A 15,057-nucleotide genomic window follows, 5' to 3' on the forward strand; every position below is an offset into this window, starting at 1 on the left:
GTCTGTAAAGATGAGTTTTAAGAAGTCATTTAAAAAAGATTTTCTCAGGCAGGTCGTTCAAAAGACGAGGGGCCCTGATGGCAAAAGCACAGTCACCTTCAGTTAGAACCCCGACTTTGGAACAGTCACCTGGAGATCTGACGATGCGGTTTGACTCATACGGGGTCACATTTCTTCTATACTTCTATGTAGCTTGGGGCCAGACCCAGACGTGCTTTGAAAACGATCAGTAAAATCTCAAAATAAATTCTTAAACGAACAGGGGAGCCAATGGAGAGAGGCCAGGATCGGCGAGATGTGATGTCGTCTGTTGAAACCTGCTGAGAAGTGCTGCGACTACAAATGTGATCTTCTCTTCTAGCAATTTGCAGTGATCGTGTGTGCACATCTCTTTAAAAAGCATAGAAAGGTAGCTGGACAGGCTGCCCTCTGCCCTGATTTGAAATGGCTATAATACACATTTAAAGACAAAAGCATGATGTTTGGCATGACTCAGGAAGTGGTGATGAAACAACAAAGGGAGAGAAAGCAGAAGTGTGTCTGGCACTAAGCAGACAGTCAGACACTCTCAACGTTCCACTGACAGACTGGCATCCATGAGGTAAGAGAGCAACAAGATTTTCCACTGCACAATGTACATGAGAAAGTGTACATGAGTTAGTGTTGCATTTAAATGGTAGCACAACAGCGCTTTCTTTAATTATTTTAATTTCAAGCCAGACTTTCATTGTTAATATTATAAATTTAGACGATATATGTAAGGAATACGTATAAAGGAATTGCAAAATATTTTAGACTTGATATTAGTTGGAACGACATTGATCTAATTAGCATAGACCTCGATCTGGATCACTTGAATGGGCCAACGACATACTGCCTACGTCTGCCAACACTATCTATGTGAGTAAGATATGGTTGATAGTGGATGATTTTACTTCTTCTATACACACTGCACTGAGGGAGCTTTGGGGTTTTCTTTATCACAAGATCACATTCCCTCCAGCGACAGCTGCAGAGACCAAAGACTTTGTATTAATTGTGTTGAAATCACTAAAGCCTCAGATCCTTATGGTACTCTTTATTTGTGTTTGATTAAATAAATATCAATATGTACATAATTCACCAATGTATTTCAAACAATACTTGACTTATTACTTCTAATCTAAACTTACATTGAAAATACTGTTCAGAGCATGTGAGTGAAACTAATATGGTAAACGTTTTGCTTGGTGACTTTGTCATTTACATCTGAAAGCAGATACAGAAACAAGTCGACAGCTTCTGAACCCACACAACGGGGAGGTTTCTCATGGCTTGGTAGAGTGGTGTATATATTGTTCTGTGTGGGAACAAAGAGTAATGACAGGAAGGACAGATTCATTTTGAAATCCCCACAGAGCTTGTTGAAATCAAATCAAACTATTTCCCTTGCAGCAGCAGCAGCAACGACACCATGACAAGCAACTGTTCGCTTGAAGTGGTGGACCACCTGATGAGATATTTGGAGCTGTCCATCTACATCCCCATCTTCCTCTTTGGTTCCATCCTCAATGTTGCAGCGCTCTTGGTGTTCTGTGTCTTTCTGCGTAAATGGACGGAGTCCACTATCTACATGACCAGCTTGGCTTTGATGGACCTGCTCCTCCTCTTTCCTCTTCCCTTCAAAATGAACGCCACCCATCACCTCTGGCCTGCCTACCTCCAACCTCTCTGTTCGGTGTTGGAAAGCCTGTATTTTGGTGGGACGTATGGCAGCATCTACACCATCATGTGCATAGCTGTGGACCGATGGGTGGCCATCTGCCACCCGTTCAAAGCCAAGCAACTGCGTTCACCCAAACTGGCCCTGGGGACCTGCATCGGGGTCTGGGTGCTGGTGCTGGCAGCGGTCTCTTCGACCACCTATCGCTTCAGGGAGGCCCAGCAGACGAACTTGCACTGCTTCCACGAGTTTTCAGAGAAAGGCTGGAGCCCTCCGCTCATCATCTGCGTGCTGGTGTTTGGCTTCCTGGTGCCTGCGTTGGTGGTGGTTTACTGTTCGGTCCAGACCATCTGGGCGCTTCAGCGGTCTGGCCAGCGCAGCGCCCAGAGCCGCGCCTGTGTGAAGATCATCTACAGCAGCCTGAGTGCCTTCCTGCTTCCTTTCAGCCCCAGCCACCTGGGCATCCTCCTGCAGTTCCTGGTGAGAGAGACTGCGAGTTCATTTTAAGCAAACTGAGCTCTAAAGTGAAAATGATGAAGAAGGTTAAAGTAGGTAACAGATAAATGAGAAGACAGGCTCACCTTAAGGTCCATTTTAGAAGCTGTTCTGGAGATTTTCATCACATAATCTTCATCAGCAAATGGAGTTTAGAACAGTTACAATGTAGACGTTGATATTTATTTTTTAACAACTTCTTGTCCATGGGTTAGCCAGTGGGGCACACTCACATGCATGAACATGCAATAAAGAGCATGCCGCCCCGGCAATGTATACAAGCTGTTACATTGGGGTTAGAAGTTGTGCTTCCTCCTTTGGTTTTAAACTGAGCTTAATGTGACTGATGCAATCGGGACTTTTTGTTGGTGTTGTTATTTTTTTGCCAGGTTTGGTTAGAGAGATGACAAACCCATACGCTTACGGTTATACTATTCTATAAGACAGATACAGACATCTTATCTTATTTTATTCAATTTAAATGTTACAAAGATATGTGCATGGAAGCAAAGAAAGCAGCAATTTAGCAAGTGGTGAAGCATATAATGCACTTTAATTTCAGTATTAAACATGTCATCTTTGACCATTATATTTCAAAATATATAAGGCTGTATATCATTTAAAAAAAGATCCTGGAGCCAAGACATAAATAGATGAATAAAAAAATATTCAAGCTCATCACTGACGTTGACCTGGCACAAAGAGAGCGTCTTCAAAAGGCCTGATAAGACCCTGCAGCACAACCACAGCAGAGTTCACACTGCTGGGTAGCCTCTAGTGTTATTGTAAGATTAGGCAGAATGGCCGACTAATGTTTCTCTGTCCTCTATCACATGGTTCCAGGTACATCAAGGAGTGATTCAAGACTGCGGCAACAAGACGAGGATCAGCCTGTTCCTACAGACGGCGTTGTGCCTGTCCAACATCACCTGCTGTCTGGACGCTCTGTGCTACTACTTCATCGCTCATGAGGTGAGGAGCCCCAGACATACCTTCAGGGTATCAACGATCGGCCAAAGAAGAGCCACCTACAGCACTTCAGAGGTCTGAACGCACACTTGACTATTAAAGTAAAACATGATATTTGTACTCAGAGGATGGCTGGAGGTCTGGCTTCATGTATTTTAGCAGGGCATTGAAACTGAAAAAGAGACGGTATTGTTTCCAGTAGCTGATGGGTGAAGCGTGGCATGCGCTAAGAGTAACGGGTCTGAGTGCGATCTCATTTAACGACTGTGTTTGAGAGTAAGGCTGAGGGGAAAGGGTCTGATGAGCTCTGATACAGGATTTGGTCCAGCGACAGGAAGCCCGTATTGATGCCTCTGTAACCTCAGATAGCCCTGACACCCAAAATGTAGGAGATTGTGAGATTGTGAGATGGCTTCATGTCGTCCATTCCTGCACACCGATTAACTGATGCGGGGTACGATTCACTTCAAAGCAGTGAAATCATTGCAGAGCTTTGTAGTCAAAGGCGGCAATAAACTTTGGACCAATGTGGTTCAATAGCATCTCGTATATAAAATGCAGATTTAAATAAAAAGACAACTTGAACAAGTAAATTATCAAAACTGAAGCAAGTAGTAAGTAGTAAGTAAGTAAGTAAATTAATGTAACTTACATAATTCATTCAAATATTAATTCAAATATTGACTTACCTAATATCAAGACACCAACCAGTTGAGATCTGAAAACACATGAATATATGGTTATTATTAATTGATAATTAGTTATAAATAATAGCTTCTTGACAACATATTTTTTATCAACTCAAACCGATACTTCATCTATCGGTGATTACTAAGAAAACTGGGAACATAGCTTGAAAAGTGTATTCAACCCATGCATTCTGGGAATTCTGACGTTTTTATTTGTTTTGTATTTGGTCATGGAGGGACGTTTGAGTGTTAATCTTGTACATTTCTTATGTAAATAAAACCTGAGGCTGAGTGACAAACATGTTCTGCTTGTATAGATTTTAAATTGATCTTGACCATATCAACTATATATATAAATATAATATAATATAAATATACGATATACATATTAAAGGACATGCTATTCGTCATGATGACATATGTGAATATGTATGAATATAAATATGCACTTTTTATTAGTTTTTTTAATTACATTTTTTACAATGCAACTTCAGACGTGCAATAATATTATTAAAATTGTTTAAAGCCAGATATTAATAGCCTCACCTGTGTACTGTTGTGATATTAGTATGTTTACGAGGACGTTTGATTGACGTGAATGTCAGAGCCAAACCCAAACAGGAAGTTGCACTCGCAGTACATTAAGCCGCTCTCTGTTTTATTTTGCTCACGTTGAACAGAGTTGTGGCAACAGTGGAAGGTTTTACATAAGTCTCAATTAGGGGATTTTAATGTGTATTAATGAAAGTATAAAACTTTATTTTATGATACCGTCATGTTTTGGTTTACTTGCATCACTTGTGTCTCGATACTTTTGCACAAGCCTTCTCTTTGTTGACTTTCTCTGTTGTCTGTGCTCAATTCAGTTTTGTTTCCGTTTTAATTTCTGTTTCTGTTGTTTTTCTCAAAGTGTAATTTGTTTTTATGAAGCCATGGAGATTCTTGATCTGCTCTTTTTCTGTTCTTCAGTGCAAGTGGTCTGAAAAATAAAGTAAGCCCAGACAAGAACATAAAGACATGGATATTTATCAGAGCAAAGTCCTTAGGAGGTGGATTATGTAGATTTAACAACATGTGTTAGTATTTTATACCGCATGCACTTAGCTCTATGGCCGATGTCTGCTCTAAAATGTAAAGCTCACTTTACATTATTACAGGAACTGAACTGATCGGGGCTTTTTTTGTTACAGTGTGTCTGCAGTTGTGATATTTTATATTAGTATACTTTATAAAGACTAGATGCCTTATTAGAAGCTGCACACGTTGAAATAATCACACAATCAACTACTCTACCCTATCATTTTCATATTCATGATGTGTATGATTTACTGACACTGTTGCTGATTAACATCCAACATCCAACACACACAAAAGTTTGATCATTTATTCTTAAAGCAGCAAGATATTACAAGAAGAATCGACTGTACAATGAAATAAAGTATCCAGGACAATGACATATGAGCACATGTCACATGTCTCTCAACAGAGACTTATTTGCTCCAAGTTTTACATGAGAAAGACACCCCAATGTTTTCTAAAGTTGGACAAATTAACATTGTAGATTATAATGCCAGAATAGGACAGATTGGGAACTGGCGAGAGCTAAAGACAACAGGCAGATTCCAAGTGAAGAGGAGGAAGAGCAGGACAAAGTGTTAGCCTTTGATATCATCTACAGTAAGTGATCAAAACGAAAAAGCACTCTTTCTAAATATTTCATATATCTTTAACATGAAGCGTAGCATCTCTGACAGCAGACTTTGGTTCCTTCTGTCCCTCTAAAGCACTGCTACTAATTACAGTCTAAAGCCTTTATATCCAAGGAGTAGGAAAGTGTGATGCCAAAGGAAATAAAGAGACAAAACAAGTCGATTTCAGATAAAAATCTATGCATGTAGCAATATGAGATCCAGAAGAAAATCAATTTACAGTATATATTGCTTAGGAACAATCAAAGTTATGTACACCCTTCATTAATGATACAAACCAACAAAGAAACGTCTAAAGTACATGAGGTATGTTTCGCTATTTTCGTGACATTCAAAACTAAATTTAAAAAAACAACCAAGAAACAGATATTAACATGAGTGCACCATGCAAGCAGCTTCAAAAATACCCAAACCATCACCCACAGTGCACTGGGTTACTAAATAACAAGGACATTTCTAAAATAAATCTAAATCAAGTCTTAATCTGATGTAAATGAAACAAACTGACACACATTAACATCTTATGCAGTCCTTGACAAGCTACAGATATATCCAAACACATTTATAACATCAGACTGTGAATAAAAAAAGACATTAACATCGTACATGAACAAAAACAAGAGCATTTCCAACTTGAGACGAGAAACAAAAAGTAAAACTGTTGGACAGACGGTTGCTCTTAAAGTGCAGTTAAAAGCCTAAAGAATTCAAGAGGTATGCTTTCAGAGTTGGATGGCTGTTATTTCCTCCTCAGATTTAGAACCTGTCGCAGATGACGGTCTCAACCACAAAAGTGTTCTCGAAGTGGCGAATGCTGTGGCACCTCTTTGTCTCGCGCCTCTCAATACCTGGAATAGAAAAGAAGACGCATTTAGATCACTGCTCAGTAGTGGAGGTTTGCAGTAGTAATATTATTTCTCGTGCTACGCGTGTTCTCCACAAATCACATCCTTATATGTACTGAGGGGAAGCTTGTTGCATCATATCTCTCACACCAATGAAAGAAAGCAACGACGGAGATATCACTGAGGCGCATCACTACCTCCTCCACAGTGTGTGGATGTGTCTGCTGCACTACCCGTGACTCACTTAGCAGGAAGTTCCCAGGCTGCGCCCACATACGCACACTGACATGATAATCAGGCTGGTAGAGATACAATCTCTGAAATGTACACGAGGAAGCCTCTATTTGGTTTTGGTTGTTTTCTCCTTGGTCACATTACTGAACACTTACTAGTGTTGGTGTGAAAGAGGGGGATAAATTAGCAGAAGTGACCCATCCCTCGTCATTTAGCATCTCGTACTGCCGTGATTCAGTTGACTGAAAAAAGGAAGTGGATGTGAGCACTCACGTCTGTGCTGATTGCGGCGTCTGAGGCGGTAGGTTTCTTTGCCATAGCAGAGTCTGTGGATGAACGGGCCCAGCTGCCTCATGTTCCTCACCCTTCCAGTCACCATCATCTCTTCCTGGATGATGTAAGTCTGAGGAAGGTACGTCCCTCTCTGTGGCAACACAAACAAACACAAATGAATCACTCAGTCGATCGGTCTGTGGGGAGAACACTGCACACCGGAAGATGGGAATATGCTGTCGTTCATCTCCAAACGATGCTTTCACATCAGCAGAGAGCGGAGAGTGTGCCTCACCTTGACATTGGCGAGCAGCTCCCACAGGTTCCGTGGAGGCATCACCAAGGTTGTGTTCAGCTCAGTGATGTAGCATTTGTCCAAAGCAATGTCGTAATAAGCTGTGAGGCCCTGAAATCAATTTAAAAAAAAGGTTACAACCTAAACTATAATGAAACACTAACAAGAAAATGCAATGAGAGCAAAGCAGTTAACATACAGAGGCATTGACCTACCCTCTGAAAGTCGTGGATGATATCGGCGGGGTCACTGCCTCCGAAGTGTGGCACAGGTACACTGATCTGCTCGTAGTTGTCGTCAAGGTAAATGCCAACATTCTCCTCGAGTTCCTGTCGGCCCCTCAGAGGAGCGTACACGGAGTCCTCATAGACAACCCGGCAGTGGAACAAGCTGTCTTCCGGAATCTGCTAATGGGGCGCGATAGAGCTGAATTAGCATGTGACAGTTTTTTACTTTAGGTTGTATCTTTTTTTTTTTAAATATTTGTGTTCATCAAACAGTCTGTGCCACTGGGTTCAAGATACAATCTAAGAGAAGGGATCCAGCATGAACTGACCTGAGGTATAAAGTAGTAGCGATAGACATAGATAGAGGACAGCACCAGTCCTGACATGAAGACCACCAGGCCAAAGGTGAGGCAGCAGAGGCCGGCTGGAAAAGGCTTTTTGTGCCTGACAGGAAGAACCAGCTGCCCCTGTGAAGAGAAGAGCAGTTTGGTTAAGAAAAGTCCGCTAGTTTGCCAAGAGATGTGTAAACTTAACCTGTATCTTTTGACATGGTATTACATGGTATTTAGTAGGACCCTGAAGCTTTCACAACATAAGGTGCAAAATGATGAACAGAACATGTCGGGTTTTCTGTTTTTATGACGAAAACGTAACAGTCGTTAATTGTGACAGGAGGTAGTTGCAAAGTCGTCAGTAAGGAGAGGAGATCTGACAGACGTAGGACGTACTGGAATGAAACGTACCAGATGCCCACCCACAGTCTGCTGCCTCTCACTACTACTGTTGCTATGGAGAGCGGAAGCAGGGAGGACAGATTGTGCCAGGCTCTGACGAAGATGCTGGCACGTGGCCGTCTGGGTCTATTCTTGGAGGCCTACTTCCACGCTCCATATTTGTTAGTTCCTTCGTGCCCTCAGTGGGAGTCAAAGCGAGAGGAATTGCGTGGAGGAGTCCCTCAGCGGAGGCGGACACATTAATAGATCTACACACATTGGCTCCGACGCCTGGCCTAGTGTCGCAGCCAATCAGAATCCATACAGCCTGTTAGATCATGGCTTATTCTTCTGTTGACGTAACAAACAGGTGAAAACTTGTATGTGGAGAAGCGATGGATGCGTCATCAAGTTGTCATCATTGTGAACAGTGTGATGGGAAAAAATAAGGGGGCTTAGACAGGCATCCATTGTGTGCCAGATATCTAATTATGTTTAACTCCTGGGAGGTCGTCCAGAAAGGAGGCTAAGAAGAACAGGACTTATTGTGACAAGCCCAGACATTTAATCCCAACTGGGAGATAACATGATCAGGCTAATTCAGTACTATCGATCTATCTACTTTAAAGCAGTTTGCTTCATTTGGTTCAAAATGTTGTAATACCGGTTGAGCCCTGTTGAGCCAAGGATTTGGGATATGCCATGTTGCAGATAAGTTGCAGGTAATCAGTTGCTATTGTAACACAATGAGATTTTCAGTTCCTCTCTGAACCCCACTTCAAATTCACTGAGATCCGGATCTTACTCATAGGATACAGGAATCCCTTTGGACAAACTGGTATTTTTCCATATTTTTTGCTAATATTTAATCCTGATTTTTCACAATGCCAATTTTGATACAAAAAAGTTACGCCTTCTAATCACGTGCACTGTAGATATACAACACACATTAATTCTGGATTCCCTCTCTTAATCACAGGCTCGTAGTCTCTCAGGCGCTACCTGCAGGATCCACGTGGTATAGTCTCGTGACGCCACTAACTGGTGCAGTGATTCTACTACAGTTCTGTTGTTTACTCATGTCGACAGAAACTGAGGCTATTTGCATTCCTACCGCCTATTCTGACAAAGGGGAAGGTTTCACTTTAACATATATGCATACTTAGACTTATATTACATGTAGGTATGAACCATTTAGATTACTTGTGTGATATTCTGCTGAAGGCACAATTACAGGGCAGCCATCTGCAGTGTGTCCTCGCGGTGGCCAAACAAGGTGACGTAATGTCAACATCCCCTGGCTGGGATGGTCTTGTATGATGGGTCTTTTTCATTGTTATTATGACGTTACAGTGCAATAAGCTTTTTTTGTCAGGAATAGTGTCCTAGTAGTAACTGCACCAGGAAAAGTAACATAAAAAAACTGAACTAGTGATTTTCAACCATTCAGTAGCATTAAAAAAACCTAACTGCAACATAATATTTTAAGGACATCCTGGCTTTTGAATACATTTTGAATGCACAATCAAATAGGTCACGAAGTACCAGTTCAAAATGAAATCCCAACGAGTGGCATGACGATGCATGACCAGGCAAATCAAACAATACAGCTTAAACGAATTTAGTTAATCTACTTAGCTATTACATATGCAAAATGTATACTAATGCTATACTGAGACACAAGACAAATGCAACAACACAAAACAAAAAAAGAGTGCAAACTCACGTGAGCCTGAGGTATAATGATCTTGTCTTCATCGATCTCTTTTTCAGGCTTCTGCGCCGTAACTGCCTGGAAAGTGATCTTCACCATGTTTGTTTGGTCAGTGTATGTTTGCTTTATCTCGTTAGCTGATCTCAGTGCGCTGGTTTCATCCACCGAGCCGGGAAGATTATATAGCAGTGGACCAGTCTCGCCCCCGGGGATCGGTGACCTCAGAAGAGCGTATTCTCTGACGAACAAGCACTGTGTGGGTCTGGAGGAAGAGACGCCTCGCGGCTGTCAAAATAAGAGTTCAGATCTGACTACAAAATTACATTTAACACGAAATACGCTGTTTGTGGGCTCTTTGGTAAACACGTTACTATAATTTAATGTTTGAAGCTGTTTTGGATGAAAATAAACTATTTTTATCTCCTGTTTGTTGGTATTACACTACGTTGTGCCCTTATTCTGAAGGCGAGTGCCCGATATGGTAGTGCTTTCCGTATTTTATTTAAAGCTGCATGTCTTGTTCTCAACACTATCATCCGGAAATGTAGGGTTGTTTCAAACTCTCAGCCAGCTATCTGACTGCAATAAAGTTAGCTCCATGTAACTAACACTGATAATTATAATAATGGTAATAATAACAGTTTGCACATGGGCATTAGCAAGGCATGTAATGCATACAATGTTGTACAATACAGTACAATGTGTGCTATAGTACAACGTATACAGTAGGTTTGAGTATGTAATGTATAGTTTACAAATTATAGTATAATATAATGCAATGTAATATGAGCATTTAATATAGTATAAACCTGTAAGAGGACCTAACGCACATTTTACATTGCACTACATGTGGCTACAAAATGTATTAGTGTTGTAGATAATAAAAATAAAAATTTTACAAATTCTTAGCTAAAGACGAATTTCAGGAATAAAAATGTTATGGTCAAATCATCAGATGTAATTATTATTTTTCTATGCATATATAAACGTATGGCGGCCACAATCTTAACACGCAGCATCCAGACTATCAGCAGTGTACTGCAGCAATATTGAATACATCTGTAACAGTGGATAACCGCAAACCAAACTTCATGTAATAGTGCATATCTACCCGTTGCACAAATTCGCAGGCCTGCACACAGCTCTTGTCACCATTTAAGAATAGCCACGAGTGTGTTCATATGATTCACAACCTAAATAATGTGTTTGAGTTGAAAAGCATTACCAACTATAATTATACTAGAACTGACAATGAAAACGTTCAAATACAGGGATGATCTCTTTTTTGTGACAGCACTGTTTCAGGCTGCTTAATCATTTTGAGACGCTAAAGGCTCTTAAGTGTACTTCACAAATGGCTCATCCCGTCCAATTCACATTATTTAATTTATTTCTACAGAGCACTAGTCCTCATAGGTGCACTGATGGCTCACAATCAAGCAAGACATCCAGCTGACTAATGATGCAAAGTGACAATTAGCAGATAGATAGTGGTGTCACACATTAAAAGAGAGTGCTTAAGAATATTAACATTAAGAAGTGAAATGGTGTTTGTTGTTTTTGTAAAAAGGAGCTTGATACACTGAAATTACCTACATGTGAAGCACTGGTTATAATTTGATCTCATTTATTTCAGCCAAAAGATGATAATCTTTCTTGAACCCATCTCTGGTTGAATTTAACTTCAGAGCTCACGTCTTTAATCTTCATGTAACGTGAGGTTCAGACTGAAGTTGGGGGACAAAAGCTGACGTGACCACTGGTGACTAGCGGGTACGAGCCTTGCGCGCCCTGGATGTGTCTCGCTCTCGTCGTAGCCAGTTGACCCATTCATATGTAAATGAACCGTCATATATACCGAGCACAGGCCCCCTCGGAGCAGCATTGAGTAGCCCAGTCTTTCTGCAAGCTTTGTTGGCCGCTGGGATCGCCCGGCCATCTGTCCCATTGACGAGCTGTAACGGCTCTTTGGATTACACGCCGACCTCCAACCCAGTTGGTTTCTGGCAGCGCTTGGGTTAAACTTTTAACAACATGGCCCCCATCCGTAACGACACAAACGCAGCGGACGATGATGACTGCAGTGGCATCAAATCTGACAGAAAGGTGAGGGTTTATGTGGCCACTAAATACAAAGAGGCCTGTTTTGACTCGGCTGATAACTGACAAAGTAACTCCATTGTCGTTACTGTTTTTGGCAGATGAGGAAACCTCTGGTGGAAAAGAAAAGGAGGGCTCGCATCAATGAAAGTTTACAAGAACTCAGAGTTCTCATGGCGGATGCAGACGTAAGTTTGGCTACTATGCGTATATTTTAGGCCCCTGCTTTGTGTTGTGTTTCTGCTCAAAACATTACATTGTCTACATTTGTGTAGTTTAGCCTGTGTCGCCAGCGCTGGTTACTTACGCTTTTTTTCACCCGCTGCAGTTACAATCAAAGATGGAGAATGCTGAAGTGCTGGAGATGACAGTGAAACGGGTGGAGGGCGTCCTGCAGAACCGGGCTCAAGGTATACATTGTTTATCCAACTAGGTTTACTTGACAGTACGCCATTAAATAACTGTTCATTATATATTTAACTTTTCACAAGCAAGTATTAATCTAAACTTAATTTACATGGCATCATTCCGCTGAACAATACAACGTTAATTTATGACGGTTAGCGCATTAATCTCCTAATTAACTGCTGCGGCCACAGGTGCGCGTGTGCATCTTCAACCGCGGCTCAGCCAATCAGAAGGCCAACGGTTGTAACTGTCCGTTGGAAATGTAGCTTAGCTAACTCCTGAGCTAACGCACGTTTTACTTCATCTTTCCACAGAAGTGGATGCCGTAAACCGGGAGGCATGCGAGCGTTTCGCTGCGGGCTACATCCAGTGTATGCACGACGTGCACACTTTCGTGTCCAGCTGCCCGGGAATTGACCCAACAGTAGCCGCGGAGCTGTTGAACCACCTCCTGGAGAGCATGCCCCTCAACGACGAAGAGAGCCTCCGGGCGTTGCTCCCGGACACGGTGGCAGAGTGCCCCGGCAATAACAGCACTTGGTCCCTGTCTGAGGGCATGTACGCGGCTCTAGTGTCCCCGGCCTCCTCCTCCACCGACGACCTCTGCTCCGACCTGGATGAGACCTATTCGGAGCACAGTCACGTTTCTTCTTCAGAGGAGGCCGACTTCCAGGATGTGTTGGGCTTGCCTTCCTTAGCTTACTCCAAGTCCATGTGGAGACCGTGGTAGATCACGTCAAACAAGATGAATAGCATGTTTATAACTACACTAGATGATTTAATGCGTTGTGTTAGGACGTTTTGTGGGGTAGGCCTCAGCACATGACAATAACACTGCTGAGATGACAACTTTGAAACTTGTTGAAAGGCATCTGAGAAGCTCTTTGTGTATTTAGGGGGGGGACTACAATACAGCTAAAAATGTATTTAATAAAGTATGTAATTAAATCTGTTTGTCAGAAGTCAGAGACTTGTAGGGTCTTCATTTGGAAGTGTATTGGCCTTATATGGGCCTGCCTTCAGTGAAGGGGTAAATGCATATGTAAATATTTACTTGTTGAATATGAATGGTCTGTATAGAAGGTAGCTGTCCCACTAGCAATGCGTTGTTAGTCGTGTGTAAATTATTTTGTATTTAGGATGTCTTTAACTTTGTATTTATAAGTGTCCAATGACTTTTAGTAGGCTACCTCATCTGATTTGCCTAAGTTAAAACTTTTTAATAAATATCTTTTTGGCTTTTAAATTGCATTTGTTCTGATTCTAGGAAAGAAATGCCACATTTCACACACAAGGATCCCACTATACACCCACCCACTGCTGTTTTCAAGATGTTAGTTATTACTCTGCAATTGTGGGCTATCTGAGTGCACTCTCTCTCTCTCTCTCCAAGAGCCCTTAGCACATCGTAGGCATTTGTGAGGTGTGAAATGAGTAATTCACTCACTCCTTATATAGGCCTAGTTGAGGAGTTGACAAATGGGTTTTATAACTCTACTTGACTTCAGCTTTTTTGATGTAAGTTTTAAAATGACATGACAACAAATAACTTGCCAGTCATGGAACTGGGCTCTTGAGTAACAATGCCACCACTGTCAGGTTATCAGTTTCCCAATATATTCTACTGTAATGCACTGGATATGGGGCTTTTCAAATGTTTACAATTACTAATAATCTACTGTTAAACTCTGTACACACCAGTCCCATACAAATTTGTCTGCACCCTCAGACATGACCACTGTGGCCCCGTGGCCCTGATGAGGGCCACTGTCAGCTGCTACATCTATGAATAAGAAAAGACAGCATTCCCTGAACTCACTCTTAATCTATTTCTACTCAGATGGCTCCAAGTGTCATTTGTTACACGTTCTTACCCATACTGAGAAGGCTCGTTGGTGAAATCACAAGAAAAAAGATTAATACAGTGAGCACGTGATTACACAGAGCATCTCTATTTAGCATCACTGGTACTTCACTTGTCTATTTTATGCTTCTTTACACTTCCAAGCCACCACATTTCAAGGTTAAACAGAGAGCTTTTTCATCAACTACATTTATCTGACCGCAACAGTTTTCACTTTGCAGATTCTCGAGAACAAACATGATTATTTACTATAAACTATAAGCAGTCTCGATTGTCTCTACCTTGACCAGCTACAACATTGGCCAACATATGCTTTATCAAAATGTGTTTCCATTTGTTGCTCTACTTATTTCAGAGGGAAATATTGCACTTTTTACTCCACTTAGTTTATAGATATTAATAGTTACTTTGAGTATGTTTTTGTAGGTAGGCCCACAAAATGCTGCTTATAGGTAATGCATCAGCAATAATAATAATAAGCATCCAATAACATAACATATGAGAATATTAACTTTTTAAAAGTGGCCTTTTGCATTACGAATATGTACACTGTGGCAGTACTATGCGTACTTTTACTTCTAAAACACCACCTGAGCGATCCGAGTTCTTCCACCACCACCACAGATTCCACACAACGTGACTGGATGTATACCTCGATATATACAGTCCGTCAGTCTGCGCGGGGATCAAACCGGATTTGCGGATCTCCAGAGGTGCAAATGACCACTGCAGGAGGGCACTTTGATAATTTAGTTCAGGTGTGAACAGTGGAGGGAGGAGAGGGGTCGCTTTGATCCGGCCTGCTGATCCTTGTACCGGA

At 41.5% G+C, this 15,057-nt stretch overlaps 3 protein-coding genes across 4 annotated transcripts; 2 read left to right on the plus strand and 1 right to left on the minus strand.

Moving 5' to 3' along the window:
- Positions 1-567: 567 nt before the first annotated feature.
- On the plus strand, positions 568-4,869 carry LOC116387699 (G-protein coupled receptor 55). Of its 2 annotated transcripts, none has more exons than XM_031855016.1 (3): positions 568-601; positions 1,435-2,182; positions 3,041-4,869. In XM_031855016.1, exons 1-3 carry the CDS (start codon positions 597-599, stop codon positions 3,245-3,247), a joined length of 960 nt encoding a protein of 319 aa, XP_031710876.1. In that variant the 5' UTR covers positions 568-596; the 3' UTR covers positions 3,248-4,869. The 2 variants fall into 2 exon arrangements, with proteins under 2 accessions (XP_031710876.1, XP_031710877.1); XM_031855017.1 differs by lacking the exon at positions 568-601 and adding an exon at positions 610-900.
- Positions 4,870-5,225: 356 nt separating this feature from the next.
- Positions 5,226-12,377, minus strand: itm2cb (integral membrane protein 2Cb). The gene is made up of 7 exons (XM_031855019.1): positions 12,273-12,377; positions 9,878-10,150; positions 7,768-7,905; positions 7,427-7,618; positions 7,212-7,322; positions 6,917-7,067; positions 5,226-6,412 (listed from the first exon to the last, which is right to left on the minus strand). Exons 2-7 carry the CDS (start codon positions 9,962-9,964, stop codon positions 6,321-6,323), a joined length of 771 nt encoding a protein of 256 aa, XP_031710879.1. The 5' UTR covers positions 9,965-10,150; positions 12,273-12,377; the 3' UTR covers positions 5,226-6,320.
- hes6 (hes family bHLH transcription factor 6) lies at positions 11,648-13,670 on the plus strand. Its single transcript, XM_031855020.1, has 4 exons — positions 11,648-11,971; positions 12,067-12,153; positions 12,294-12,375; positions 12,688-13,670. Exons 1-4 carry the CDS (start codon positions 11,900-11,902, stop codon positions 13,101-13,103), a joined length of 657 nt encoding a protein of 218 aa, XP_031710880.1. The 5' UTR covers positions 11,648-11,899; the 3' UTR covers positions 13,104-13,670.
- Positions 13,671-15,057: the final 1,387 nt, after the last annotated feature.

This window comes from Anarrhichthys ocellatus, unplaced genomic scaffold (assembly GCF_004355925.1).
Source record: "Anarrhichthys ocellatus isolate YVR2014 unplaced genomic scaffold, GSC_Weel_1.0 scaffold15, whole genome shotgun sequence".
Taxonomy (NCBI): domain Eukaryota; kingdom Metazoa; phylum Chordata; class Actinopteri; order Perciformes; family Anarhichadidae; genus Anarrhichthys; species Anarrhichthys ocellatus.

Coding starts and splice junctions, on each gene's coding strand:
- LOC116387699 (XM_031855016.1), top strand. Junction 2,183..3,040: donor GCATCCTCCTGCAGTTCCTG/GTGAGAGAGACT, acceptor ACATGGTTCCAG/GTACATCAAGGAGTGATTCA.
- itm2cb (XM_031855019.1), bottom strand. CDS start 9,964: ATGGTGAAGATCACTTTCCAGGCAGTTACGGCGCAGAAGCCTGAAAAA. Junction 7,906..9,877: donor TCATTATACCTCAGGCTCAC/GTGAGTTTGCAC, acceptor TTCTCTTCACAG/GGGCAGCTGGTTCTTCCTGT. Junction 7,323..7,426: donor TCATCCACGACTTTCAGAGG/GTAGGTCAATGC, acceptor AATTGATTTCAG/GGCCTCACAGCTTATTACGA.
- hes6 (XM_031855020.1), top strand. CDS start 11,900: ATGGCCCCCATCCGTAACGACACAAACGCAGCGGACGATGATGACTGC. Junction 11,972..12,066: donor GCATCAAATCTGACAGAAAG/GTGAGGGTTTAT, acceptor TGTTTTTGGCAG/ATGAGGAAACCTCTGGTGGA. Junction 12,154..12,293: donor TTCTCATGGCGGATGCAGAC/GTAAGTTTGGCT, acceptor CACCCGCTGCAG/TTACAATCAAAGATGGAGAA.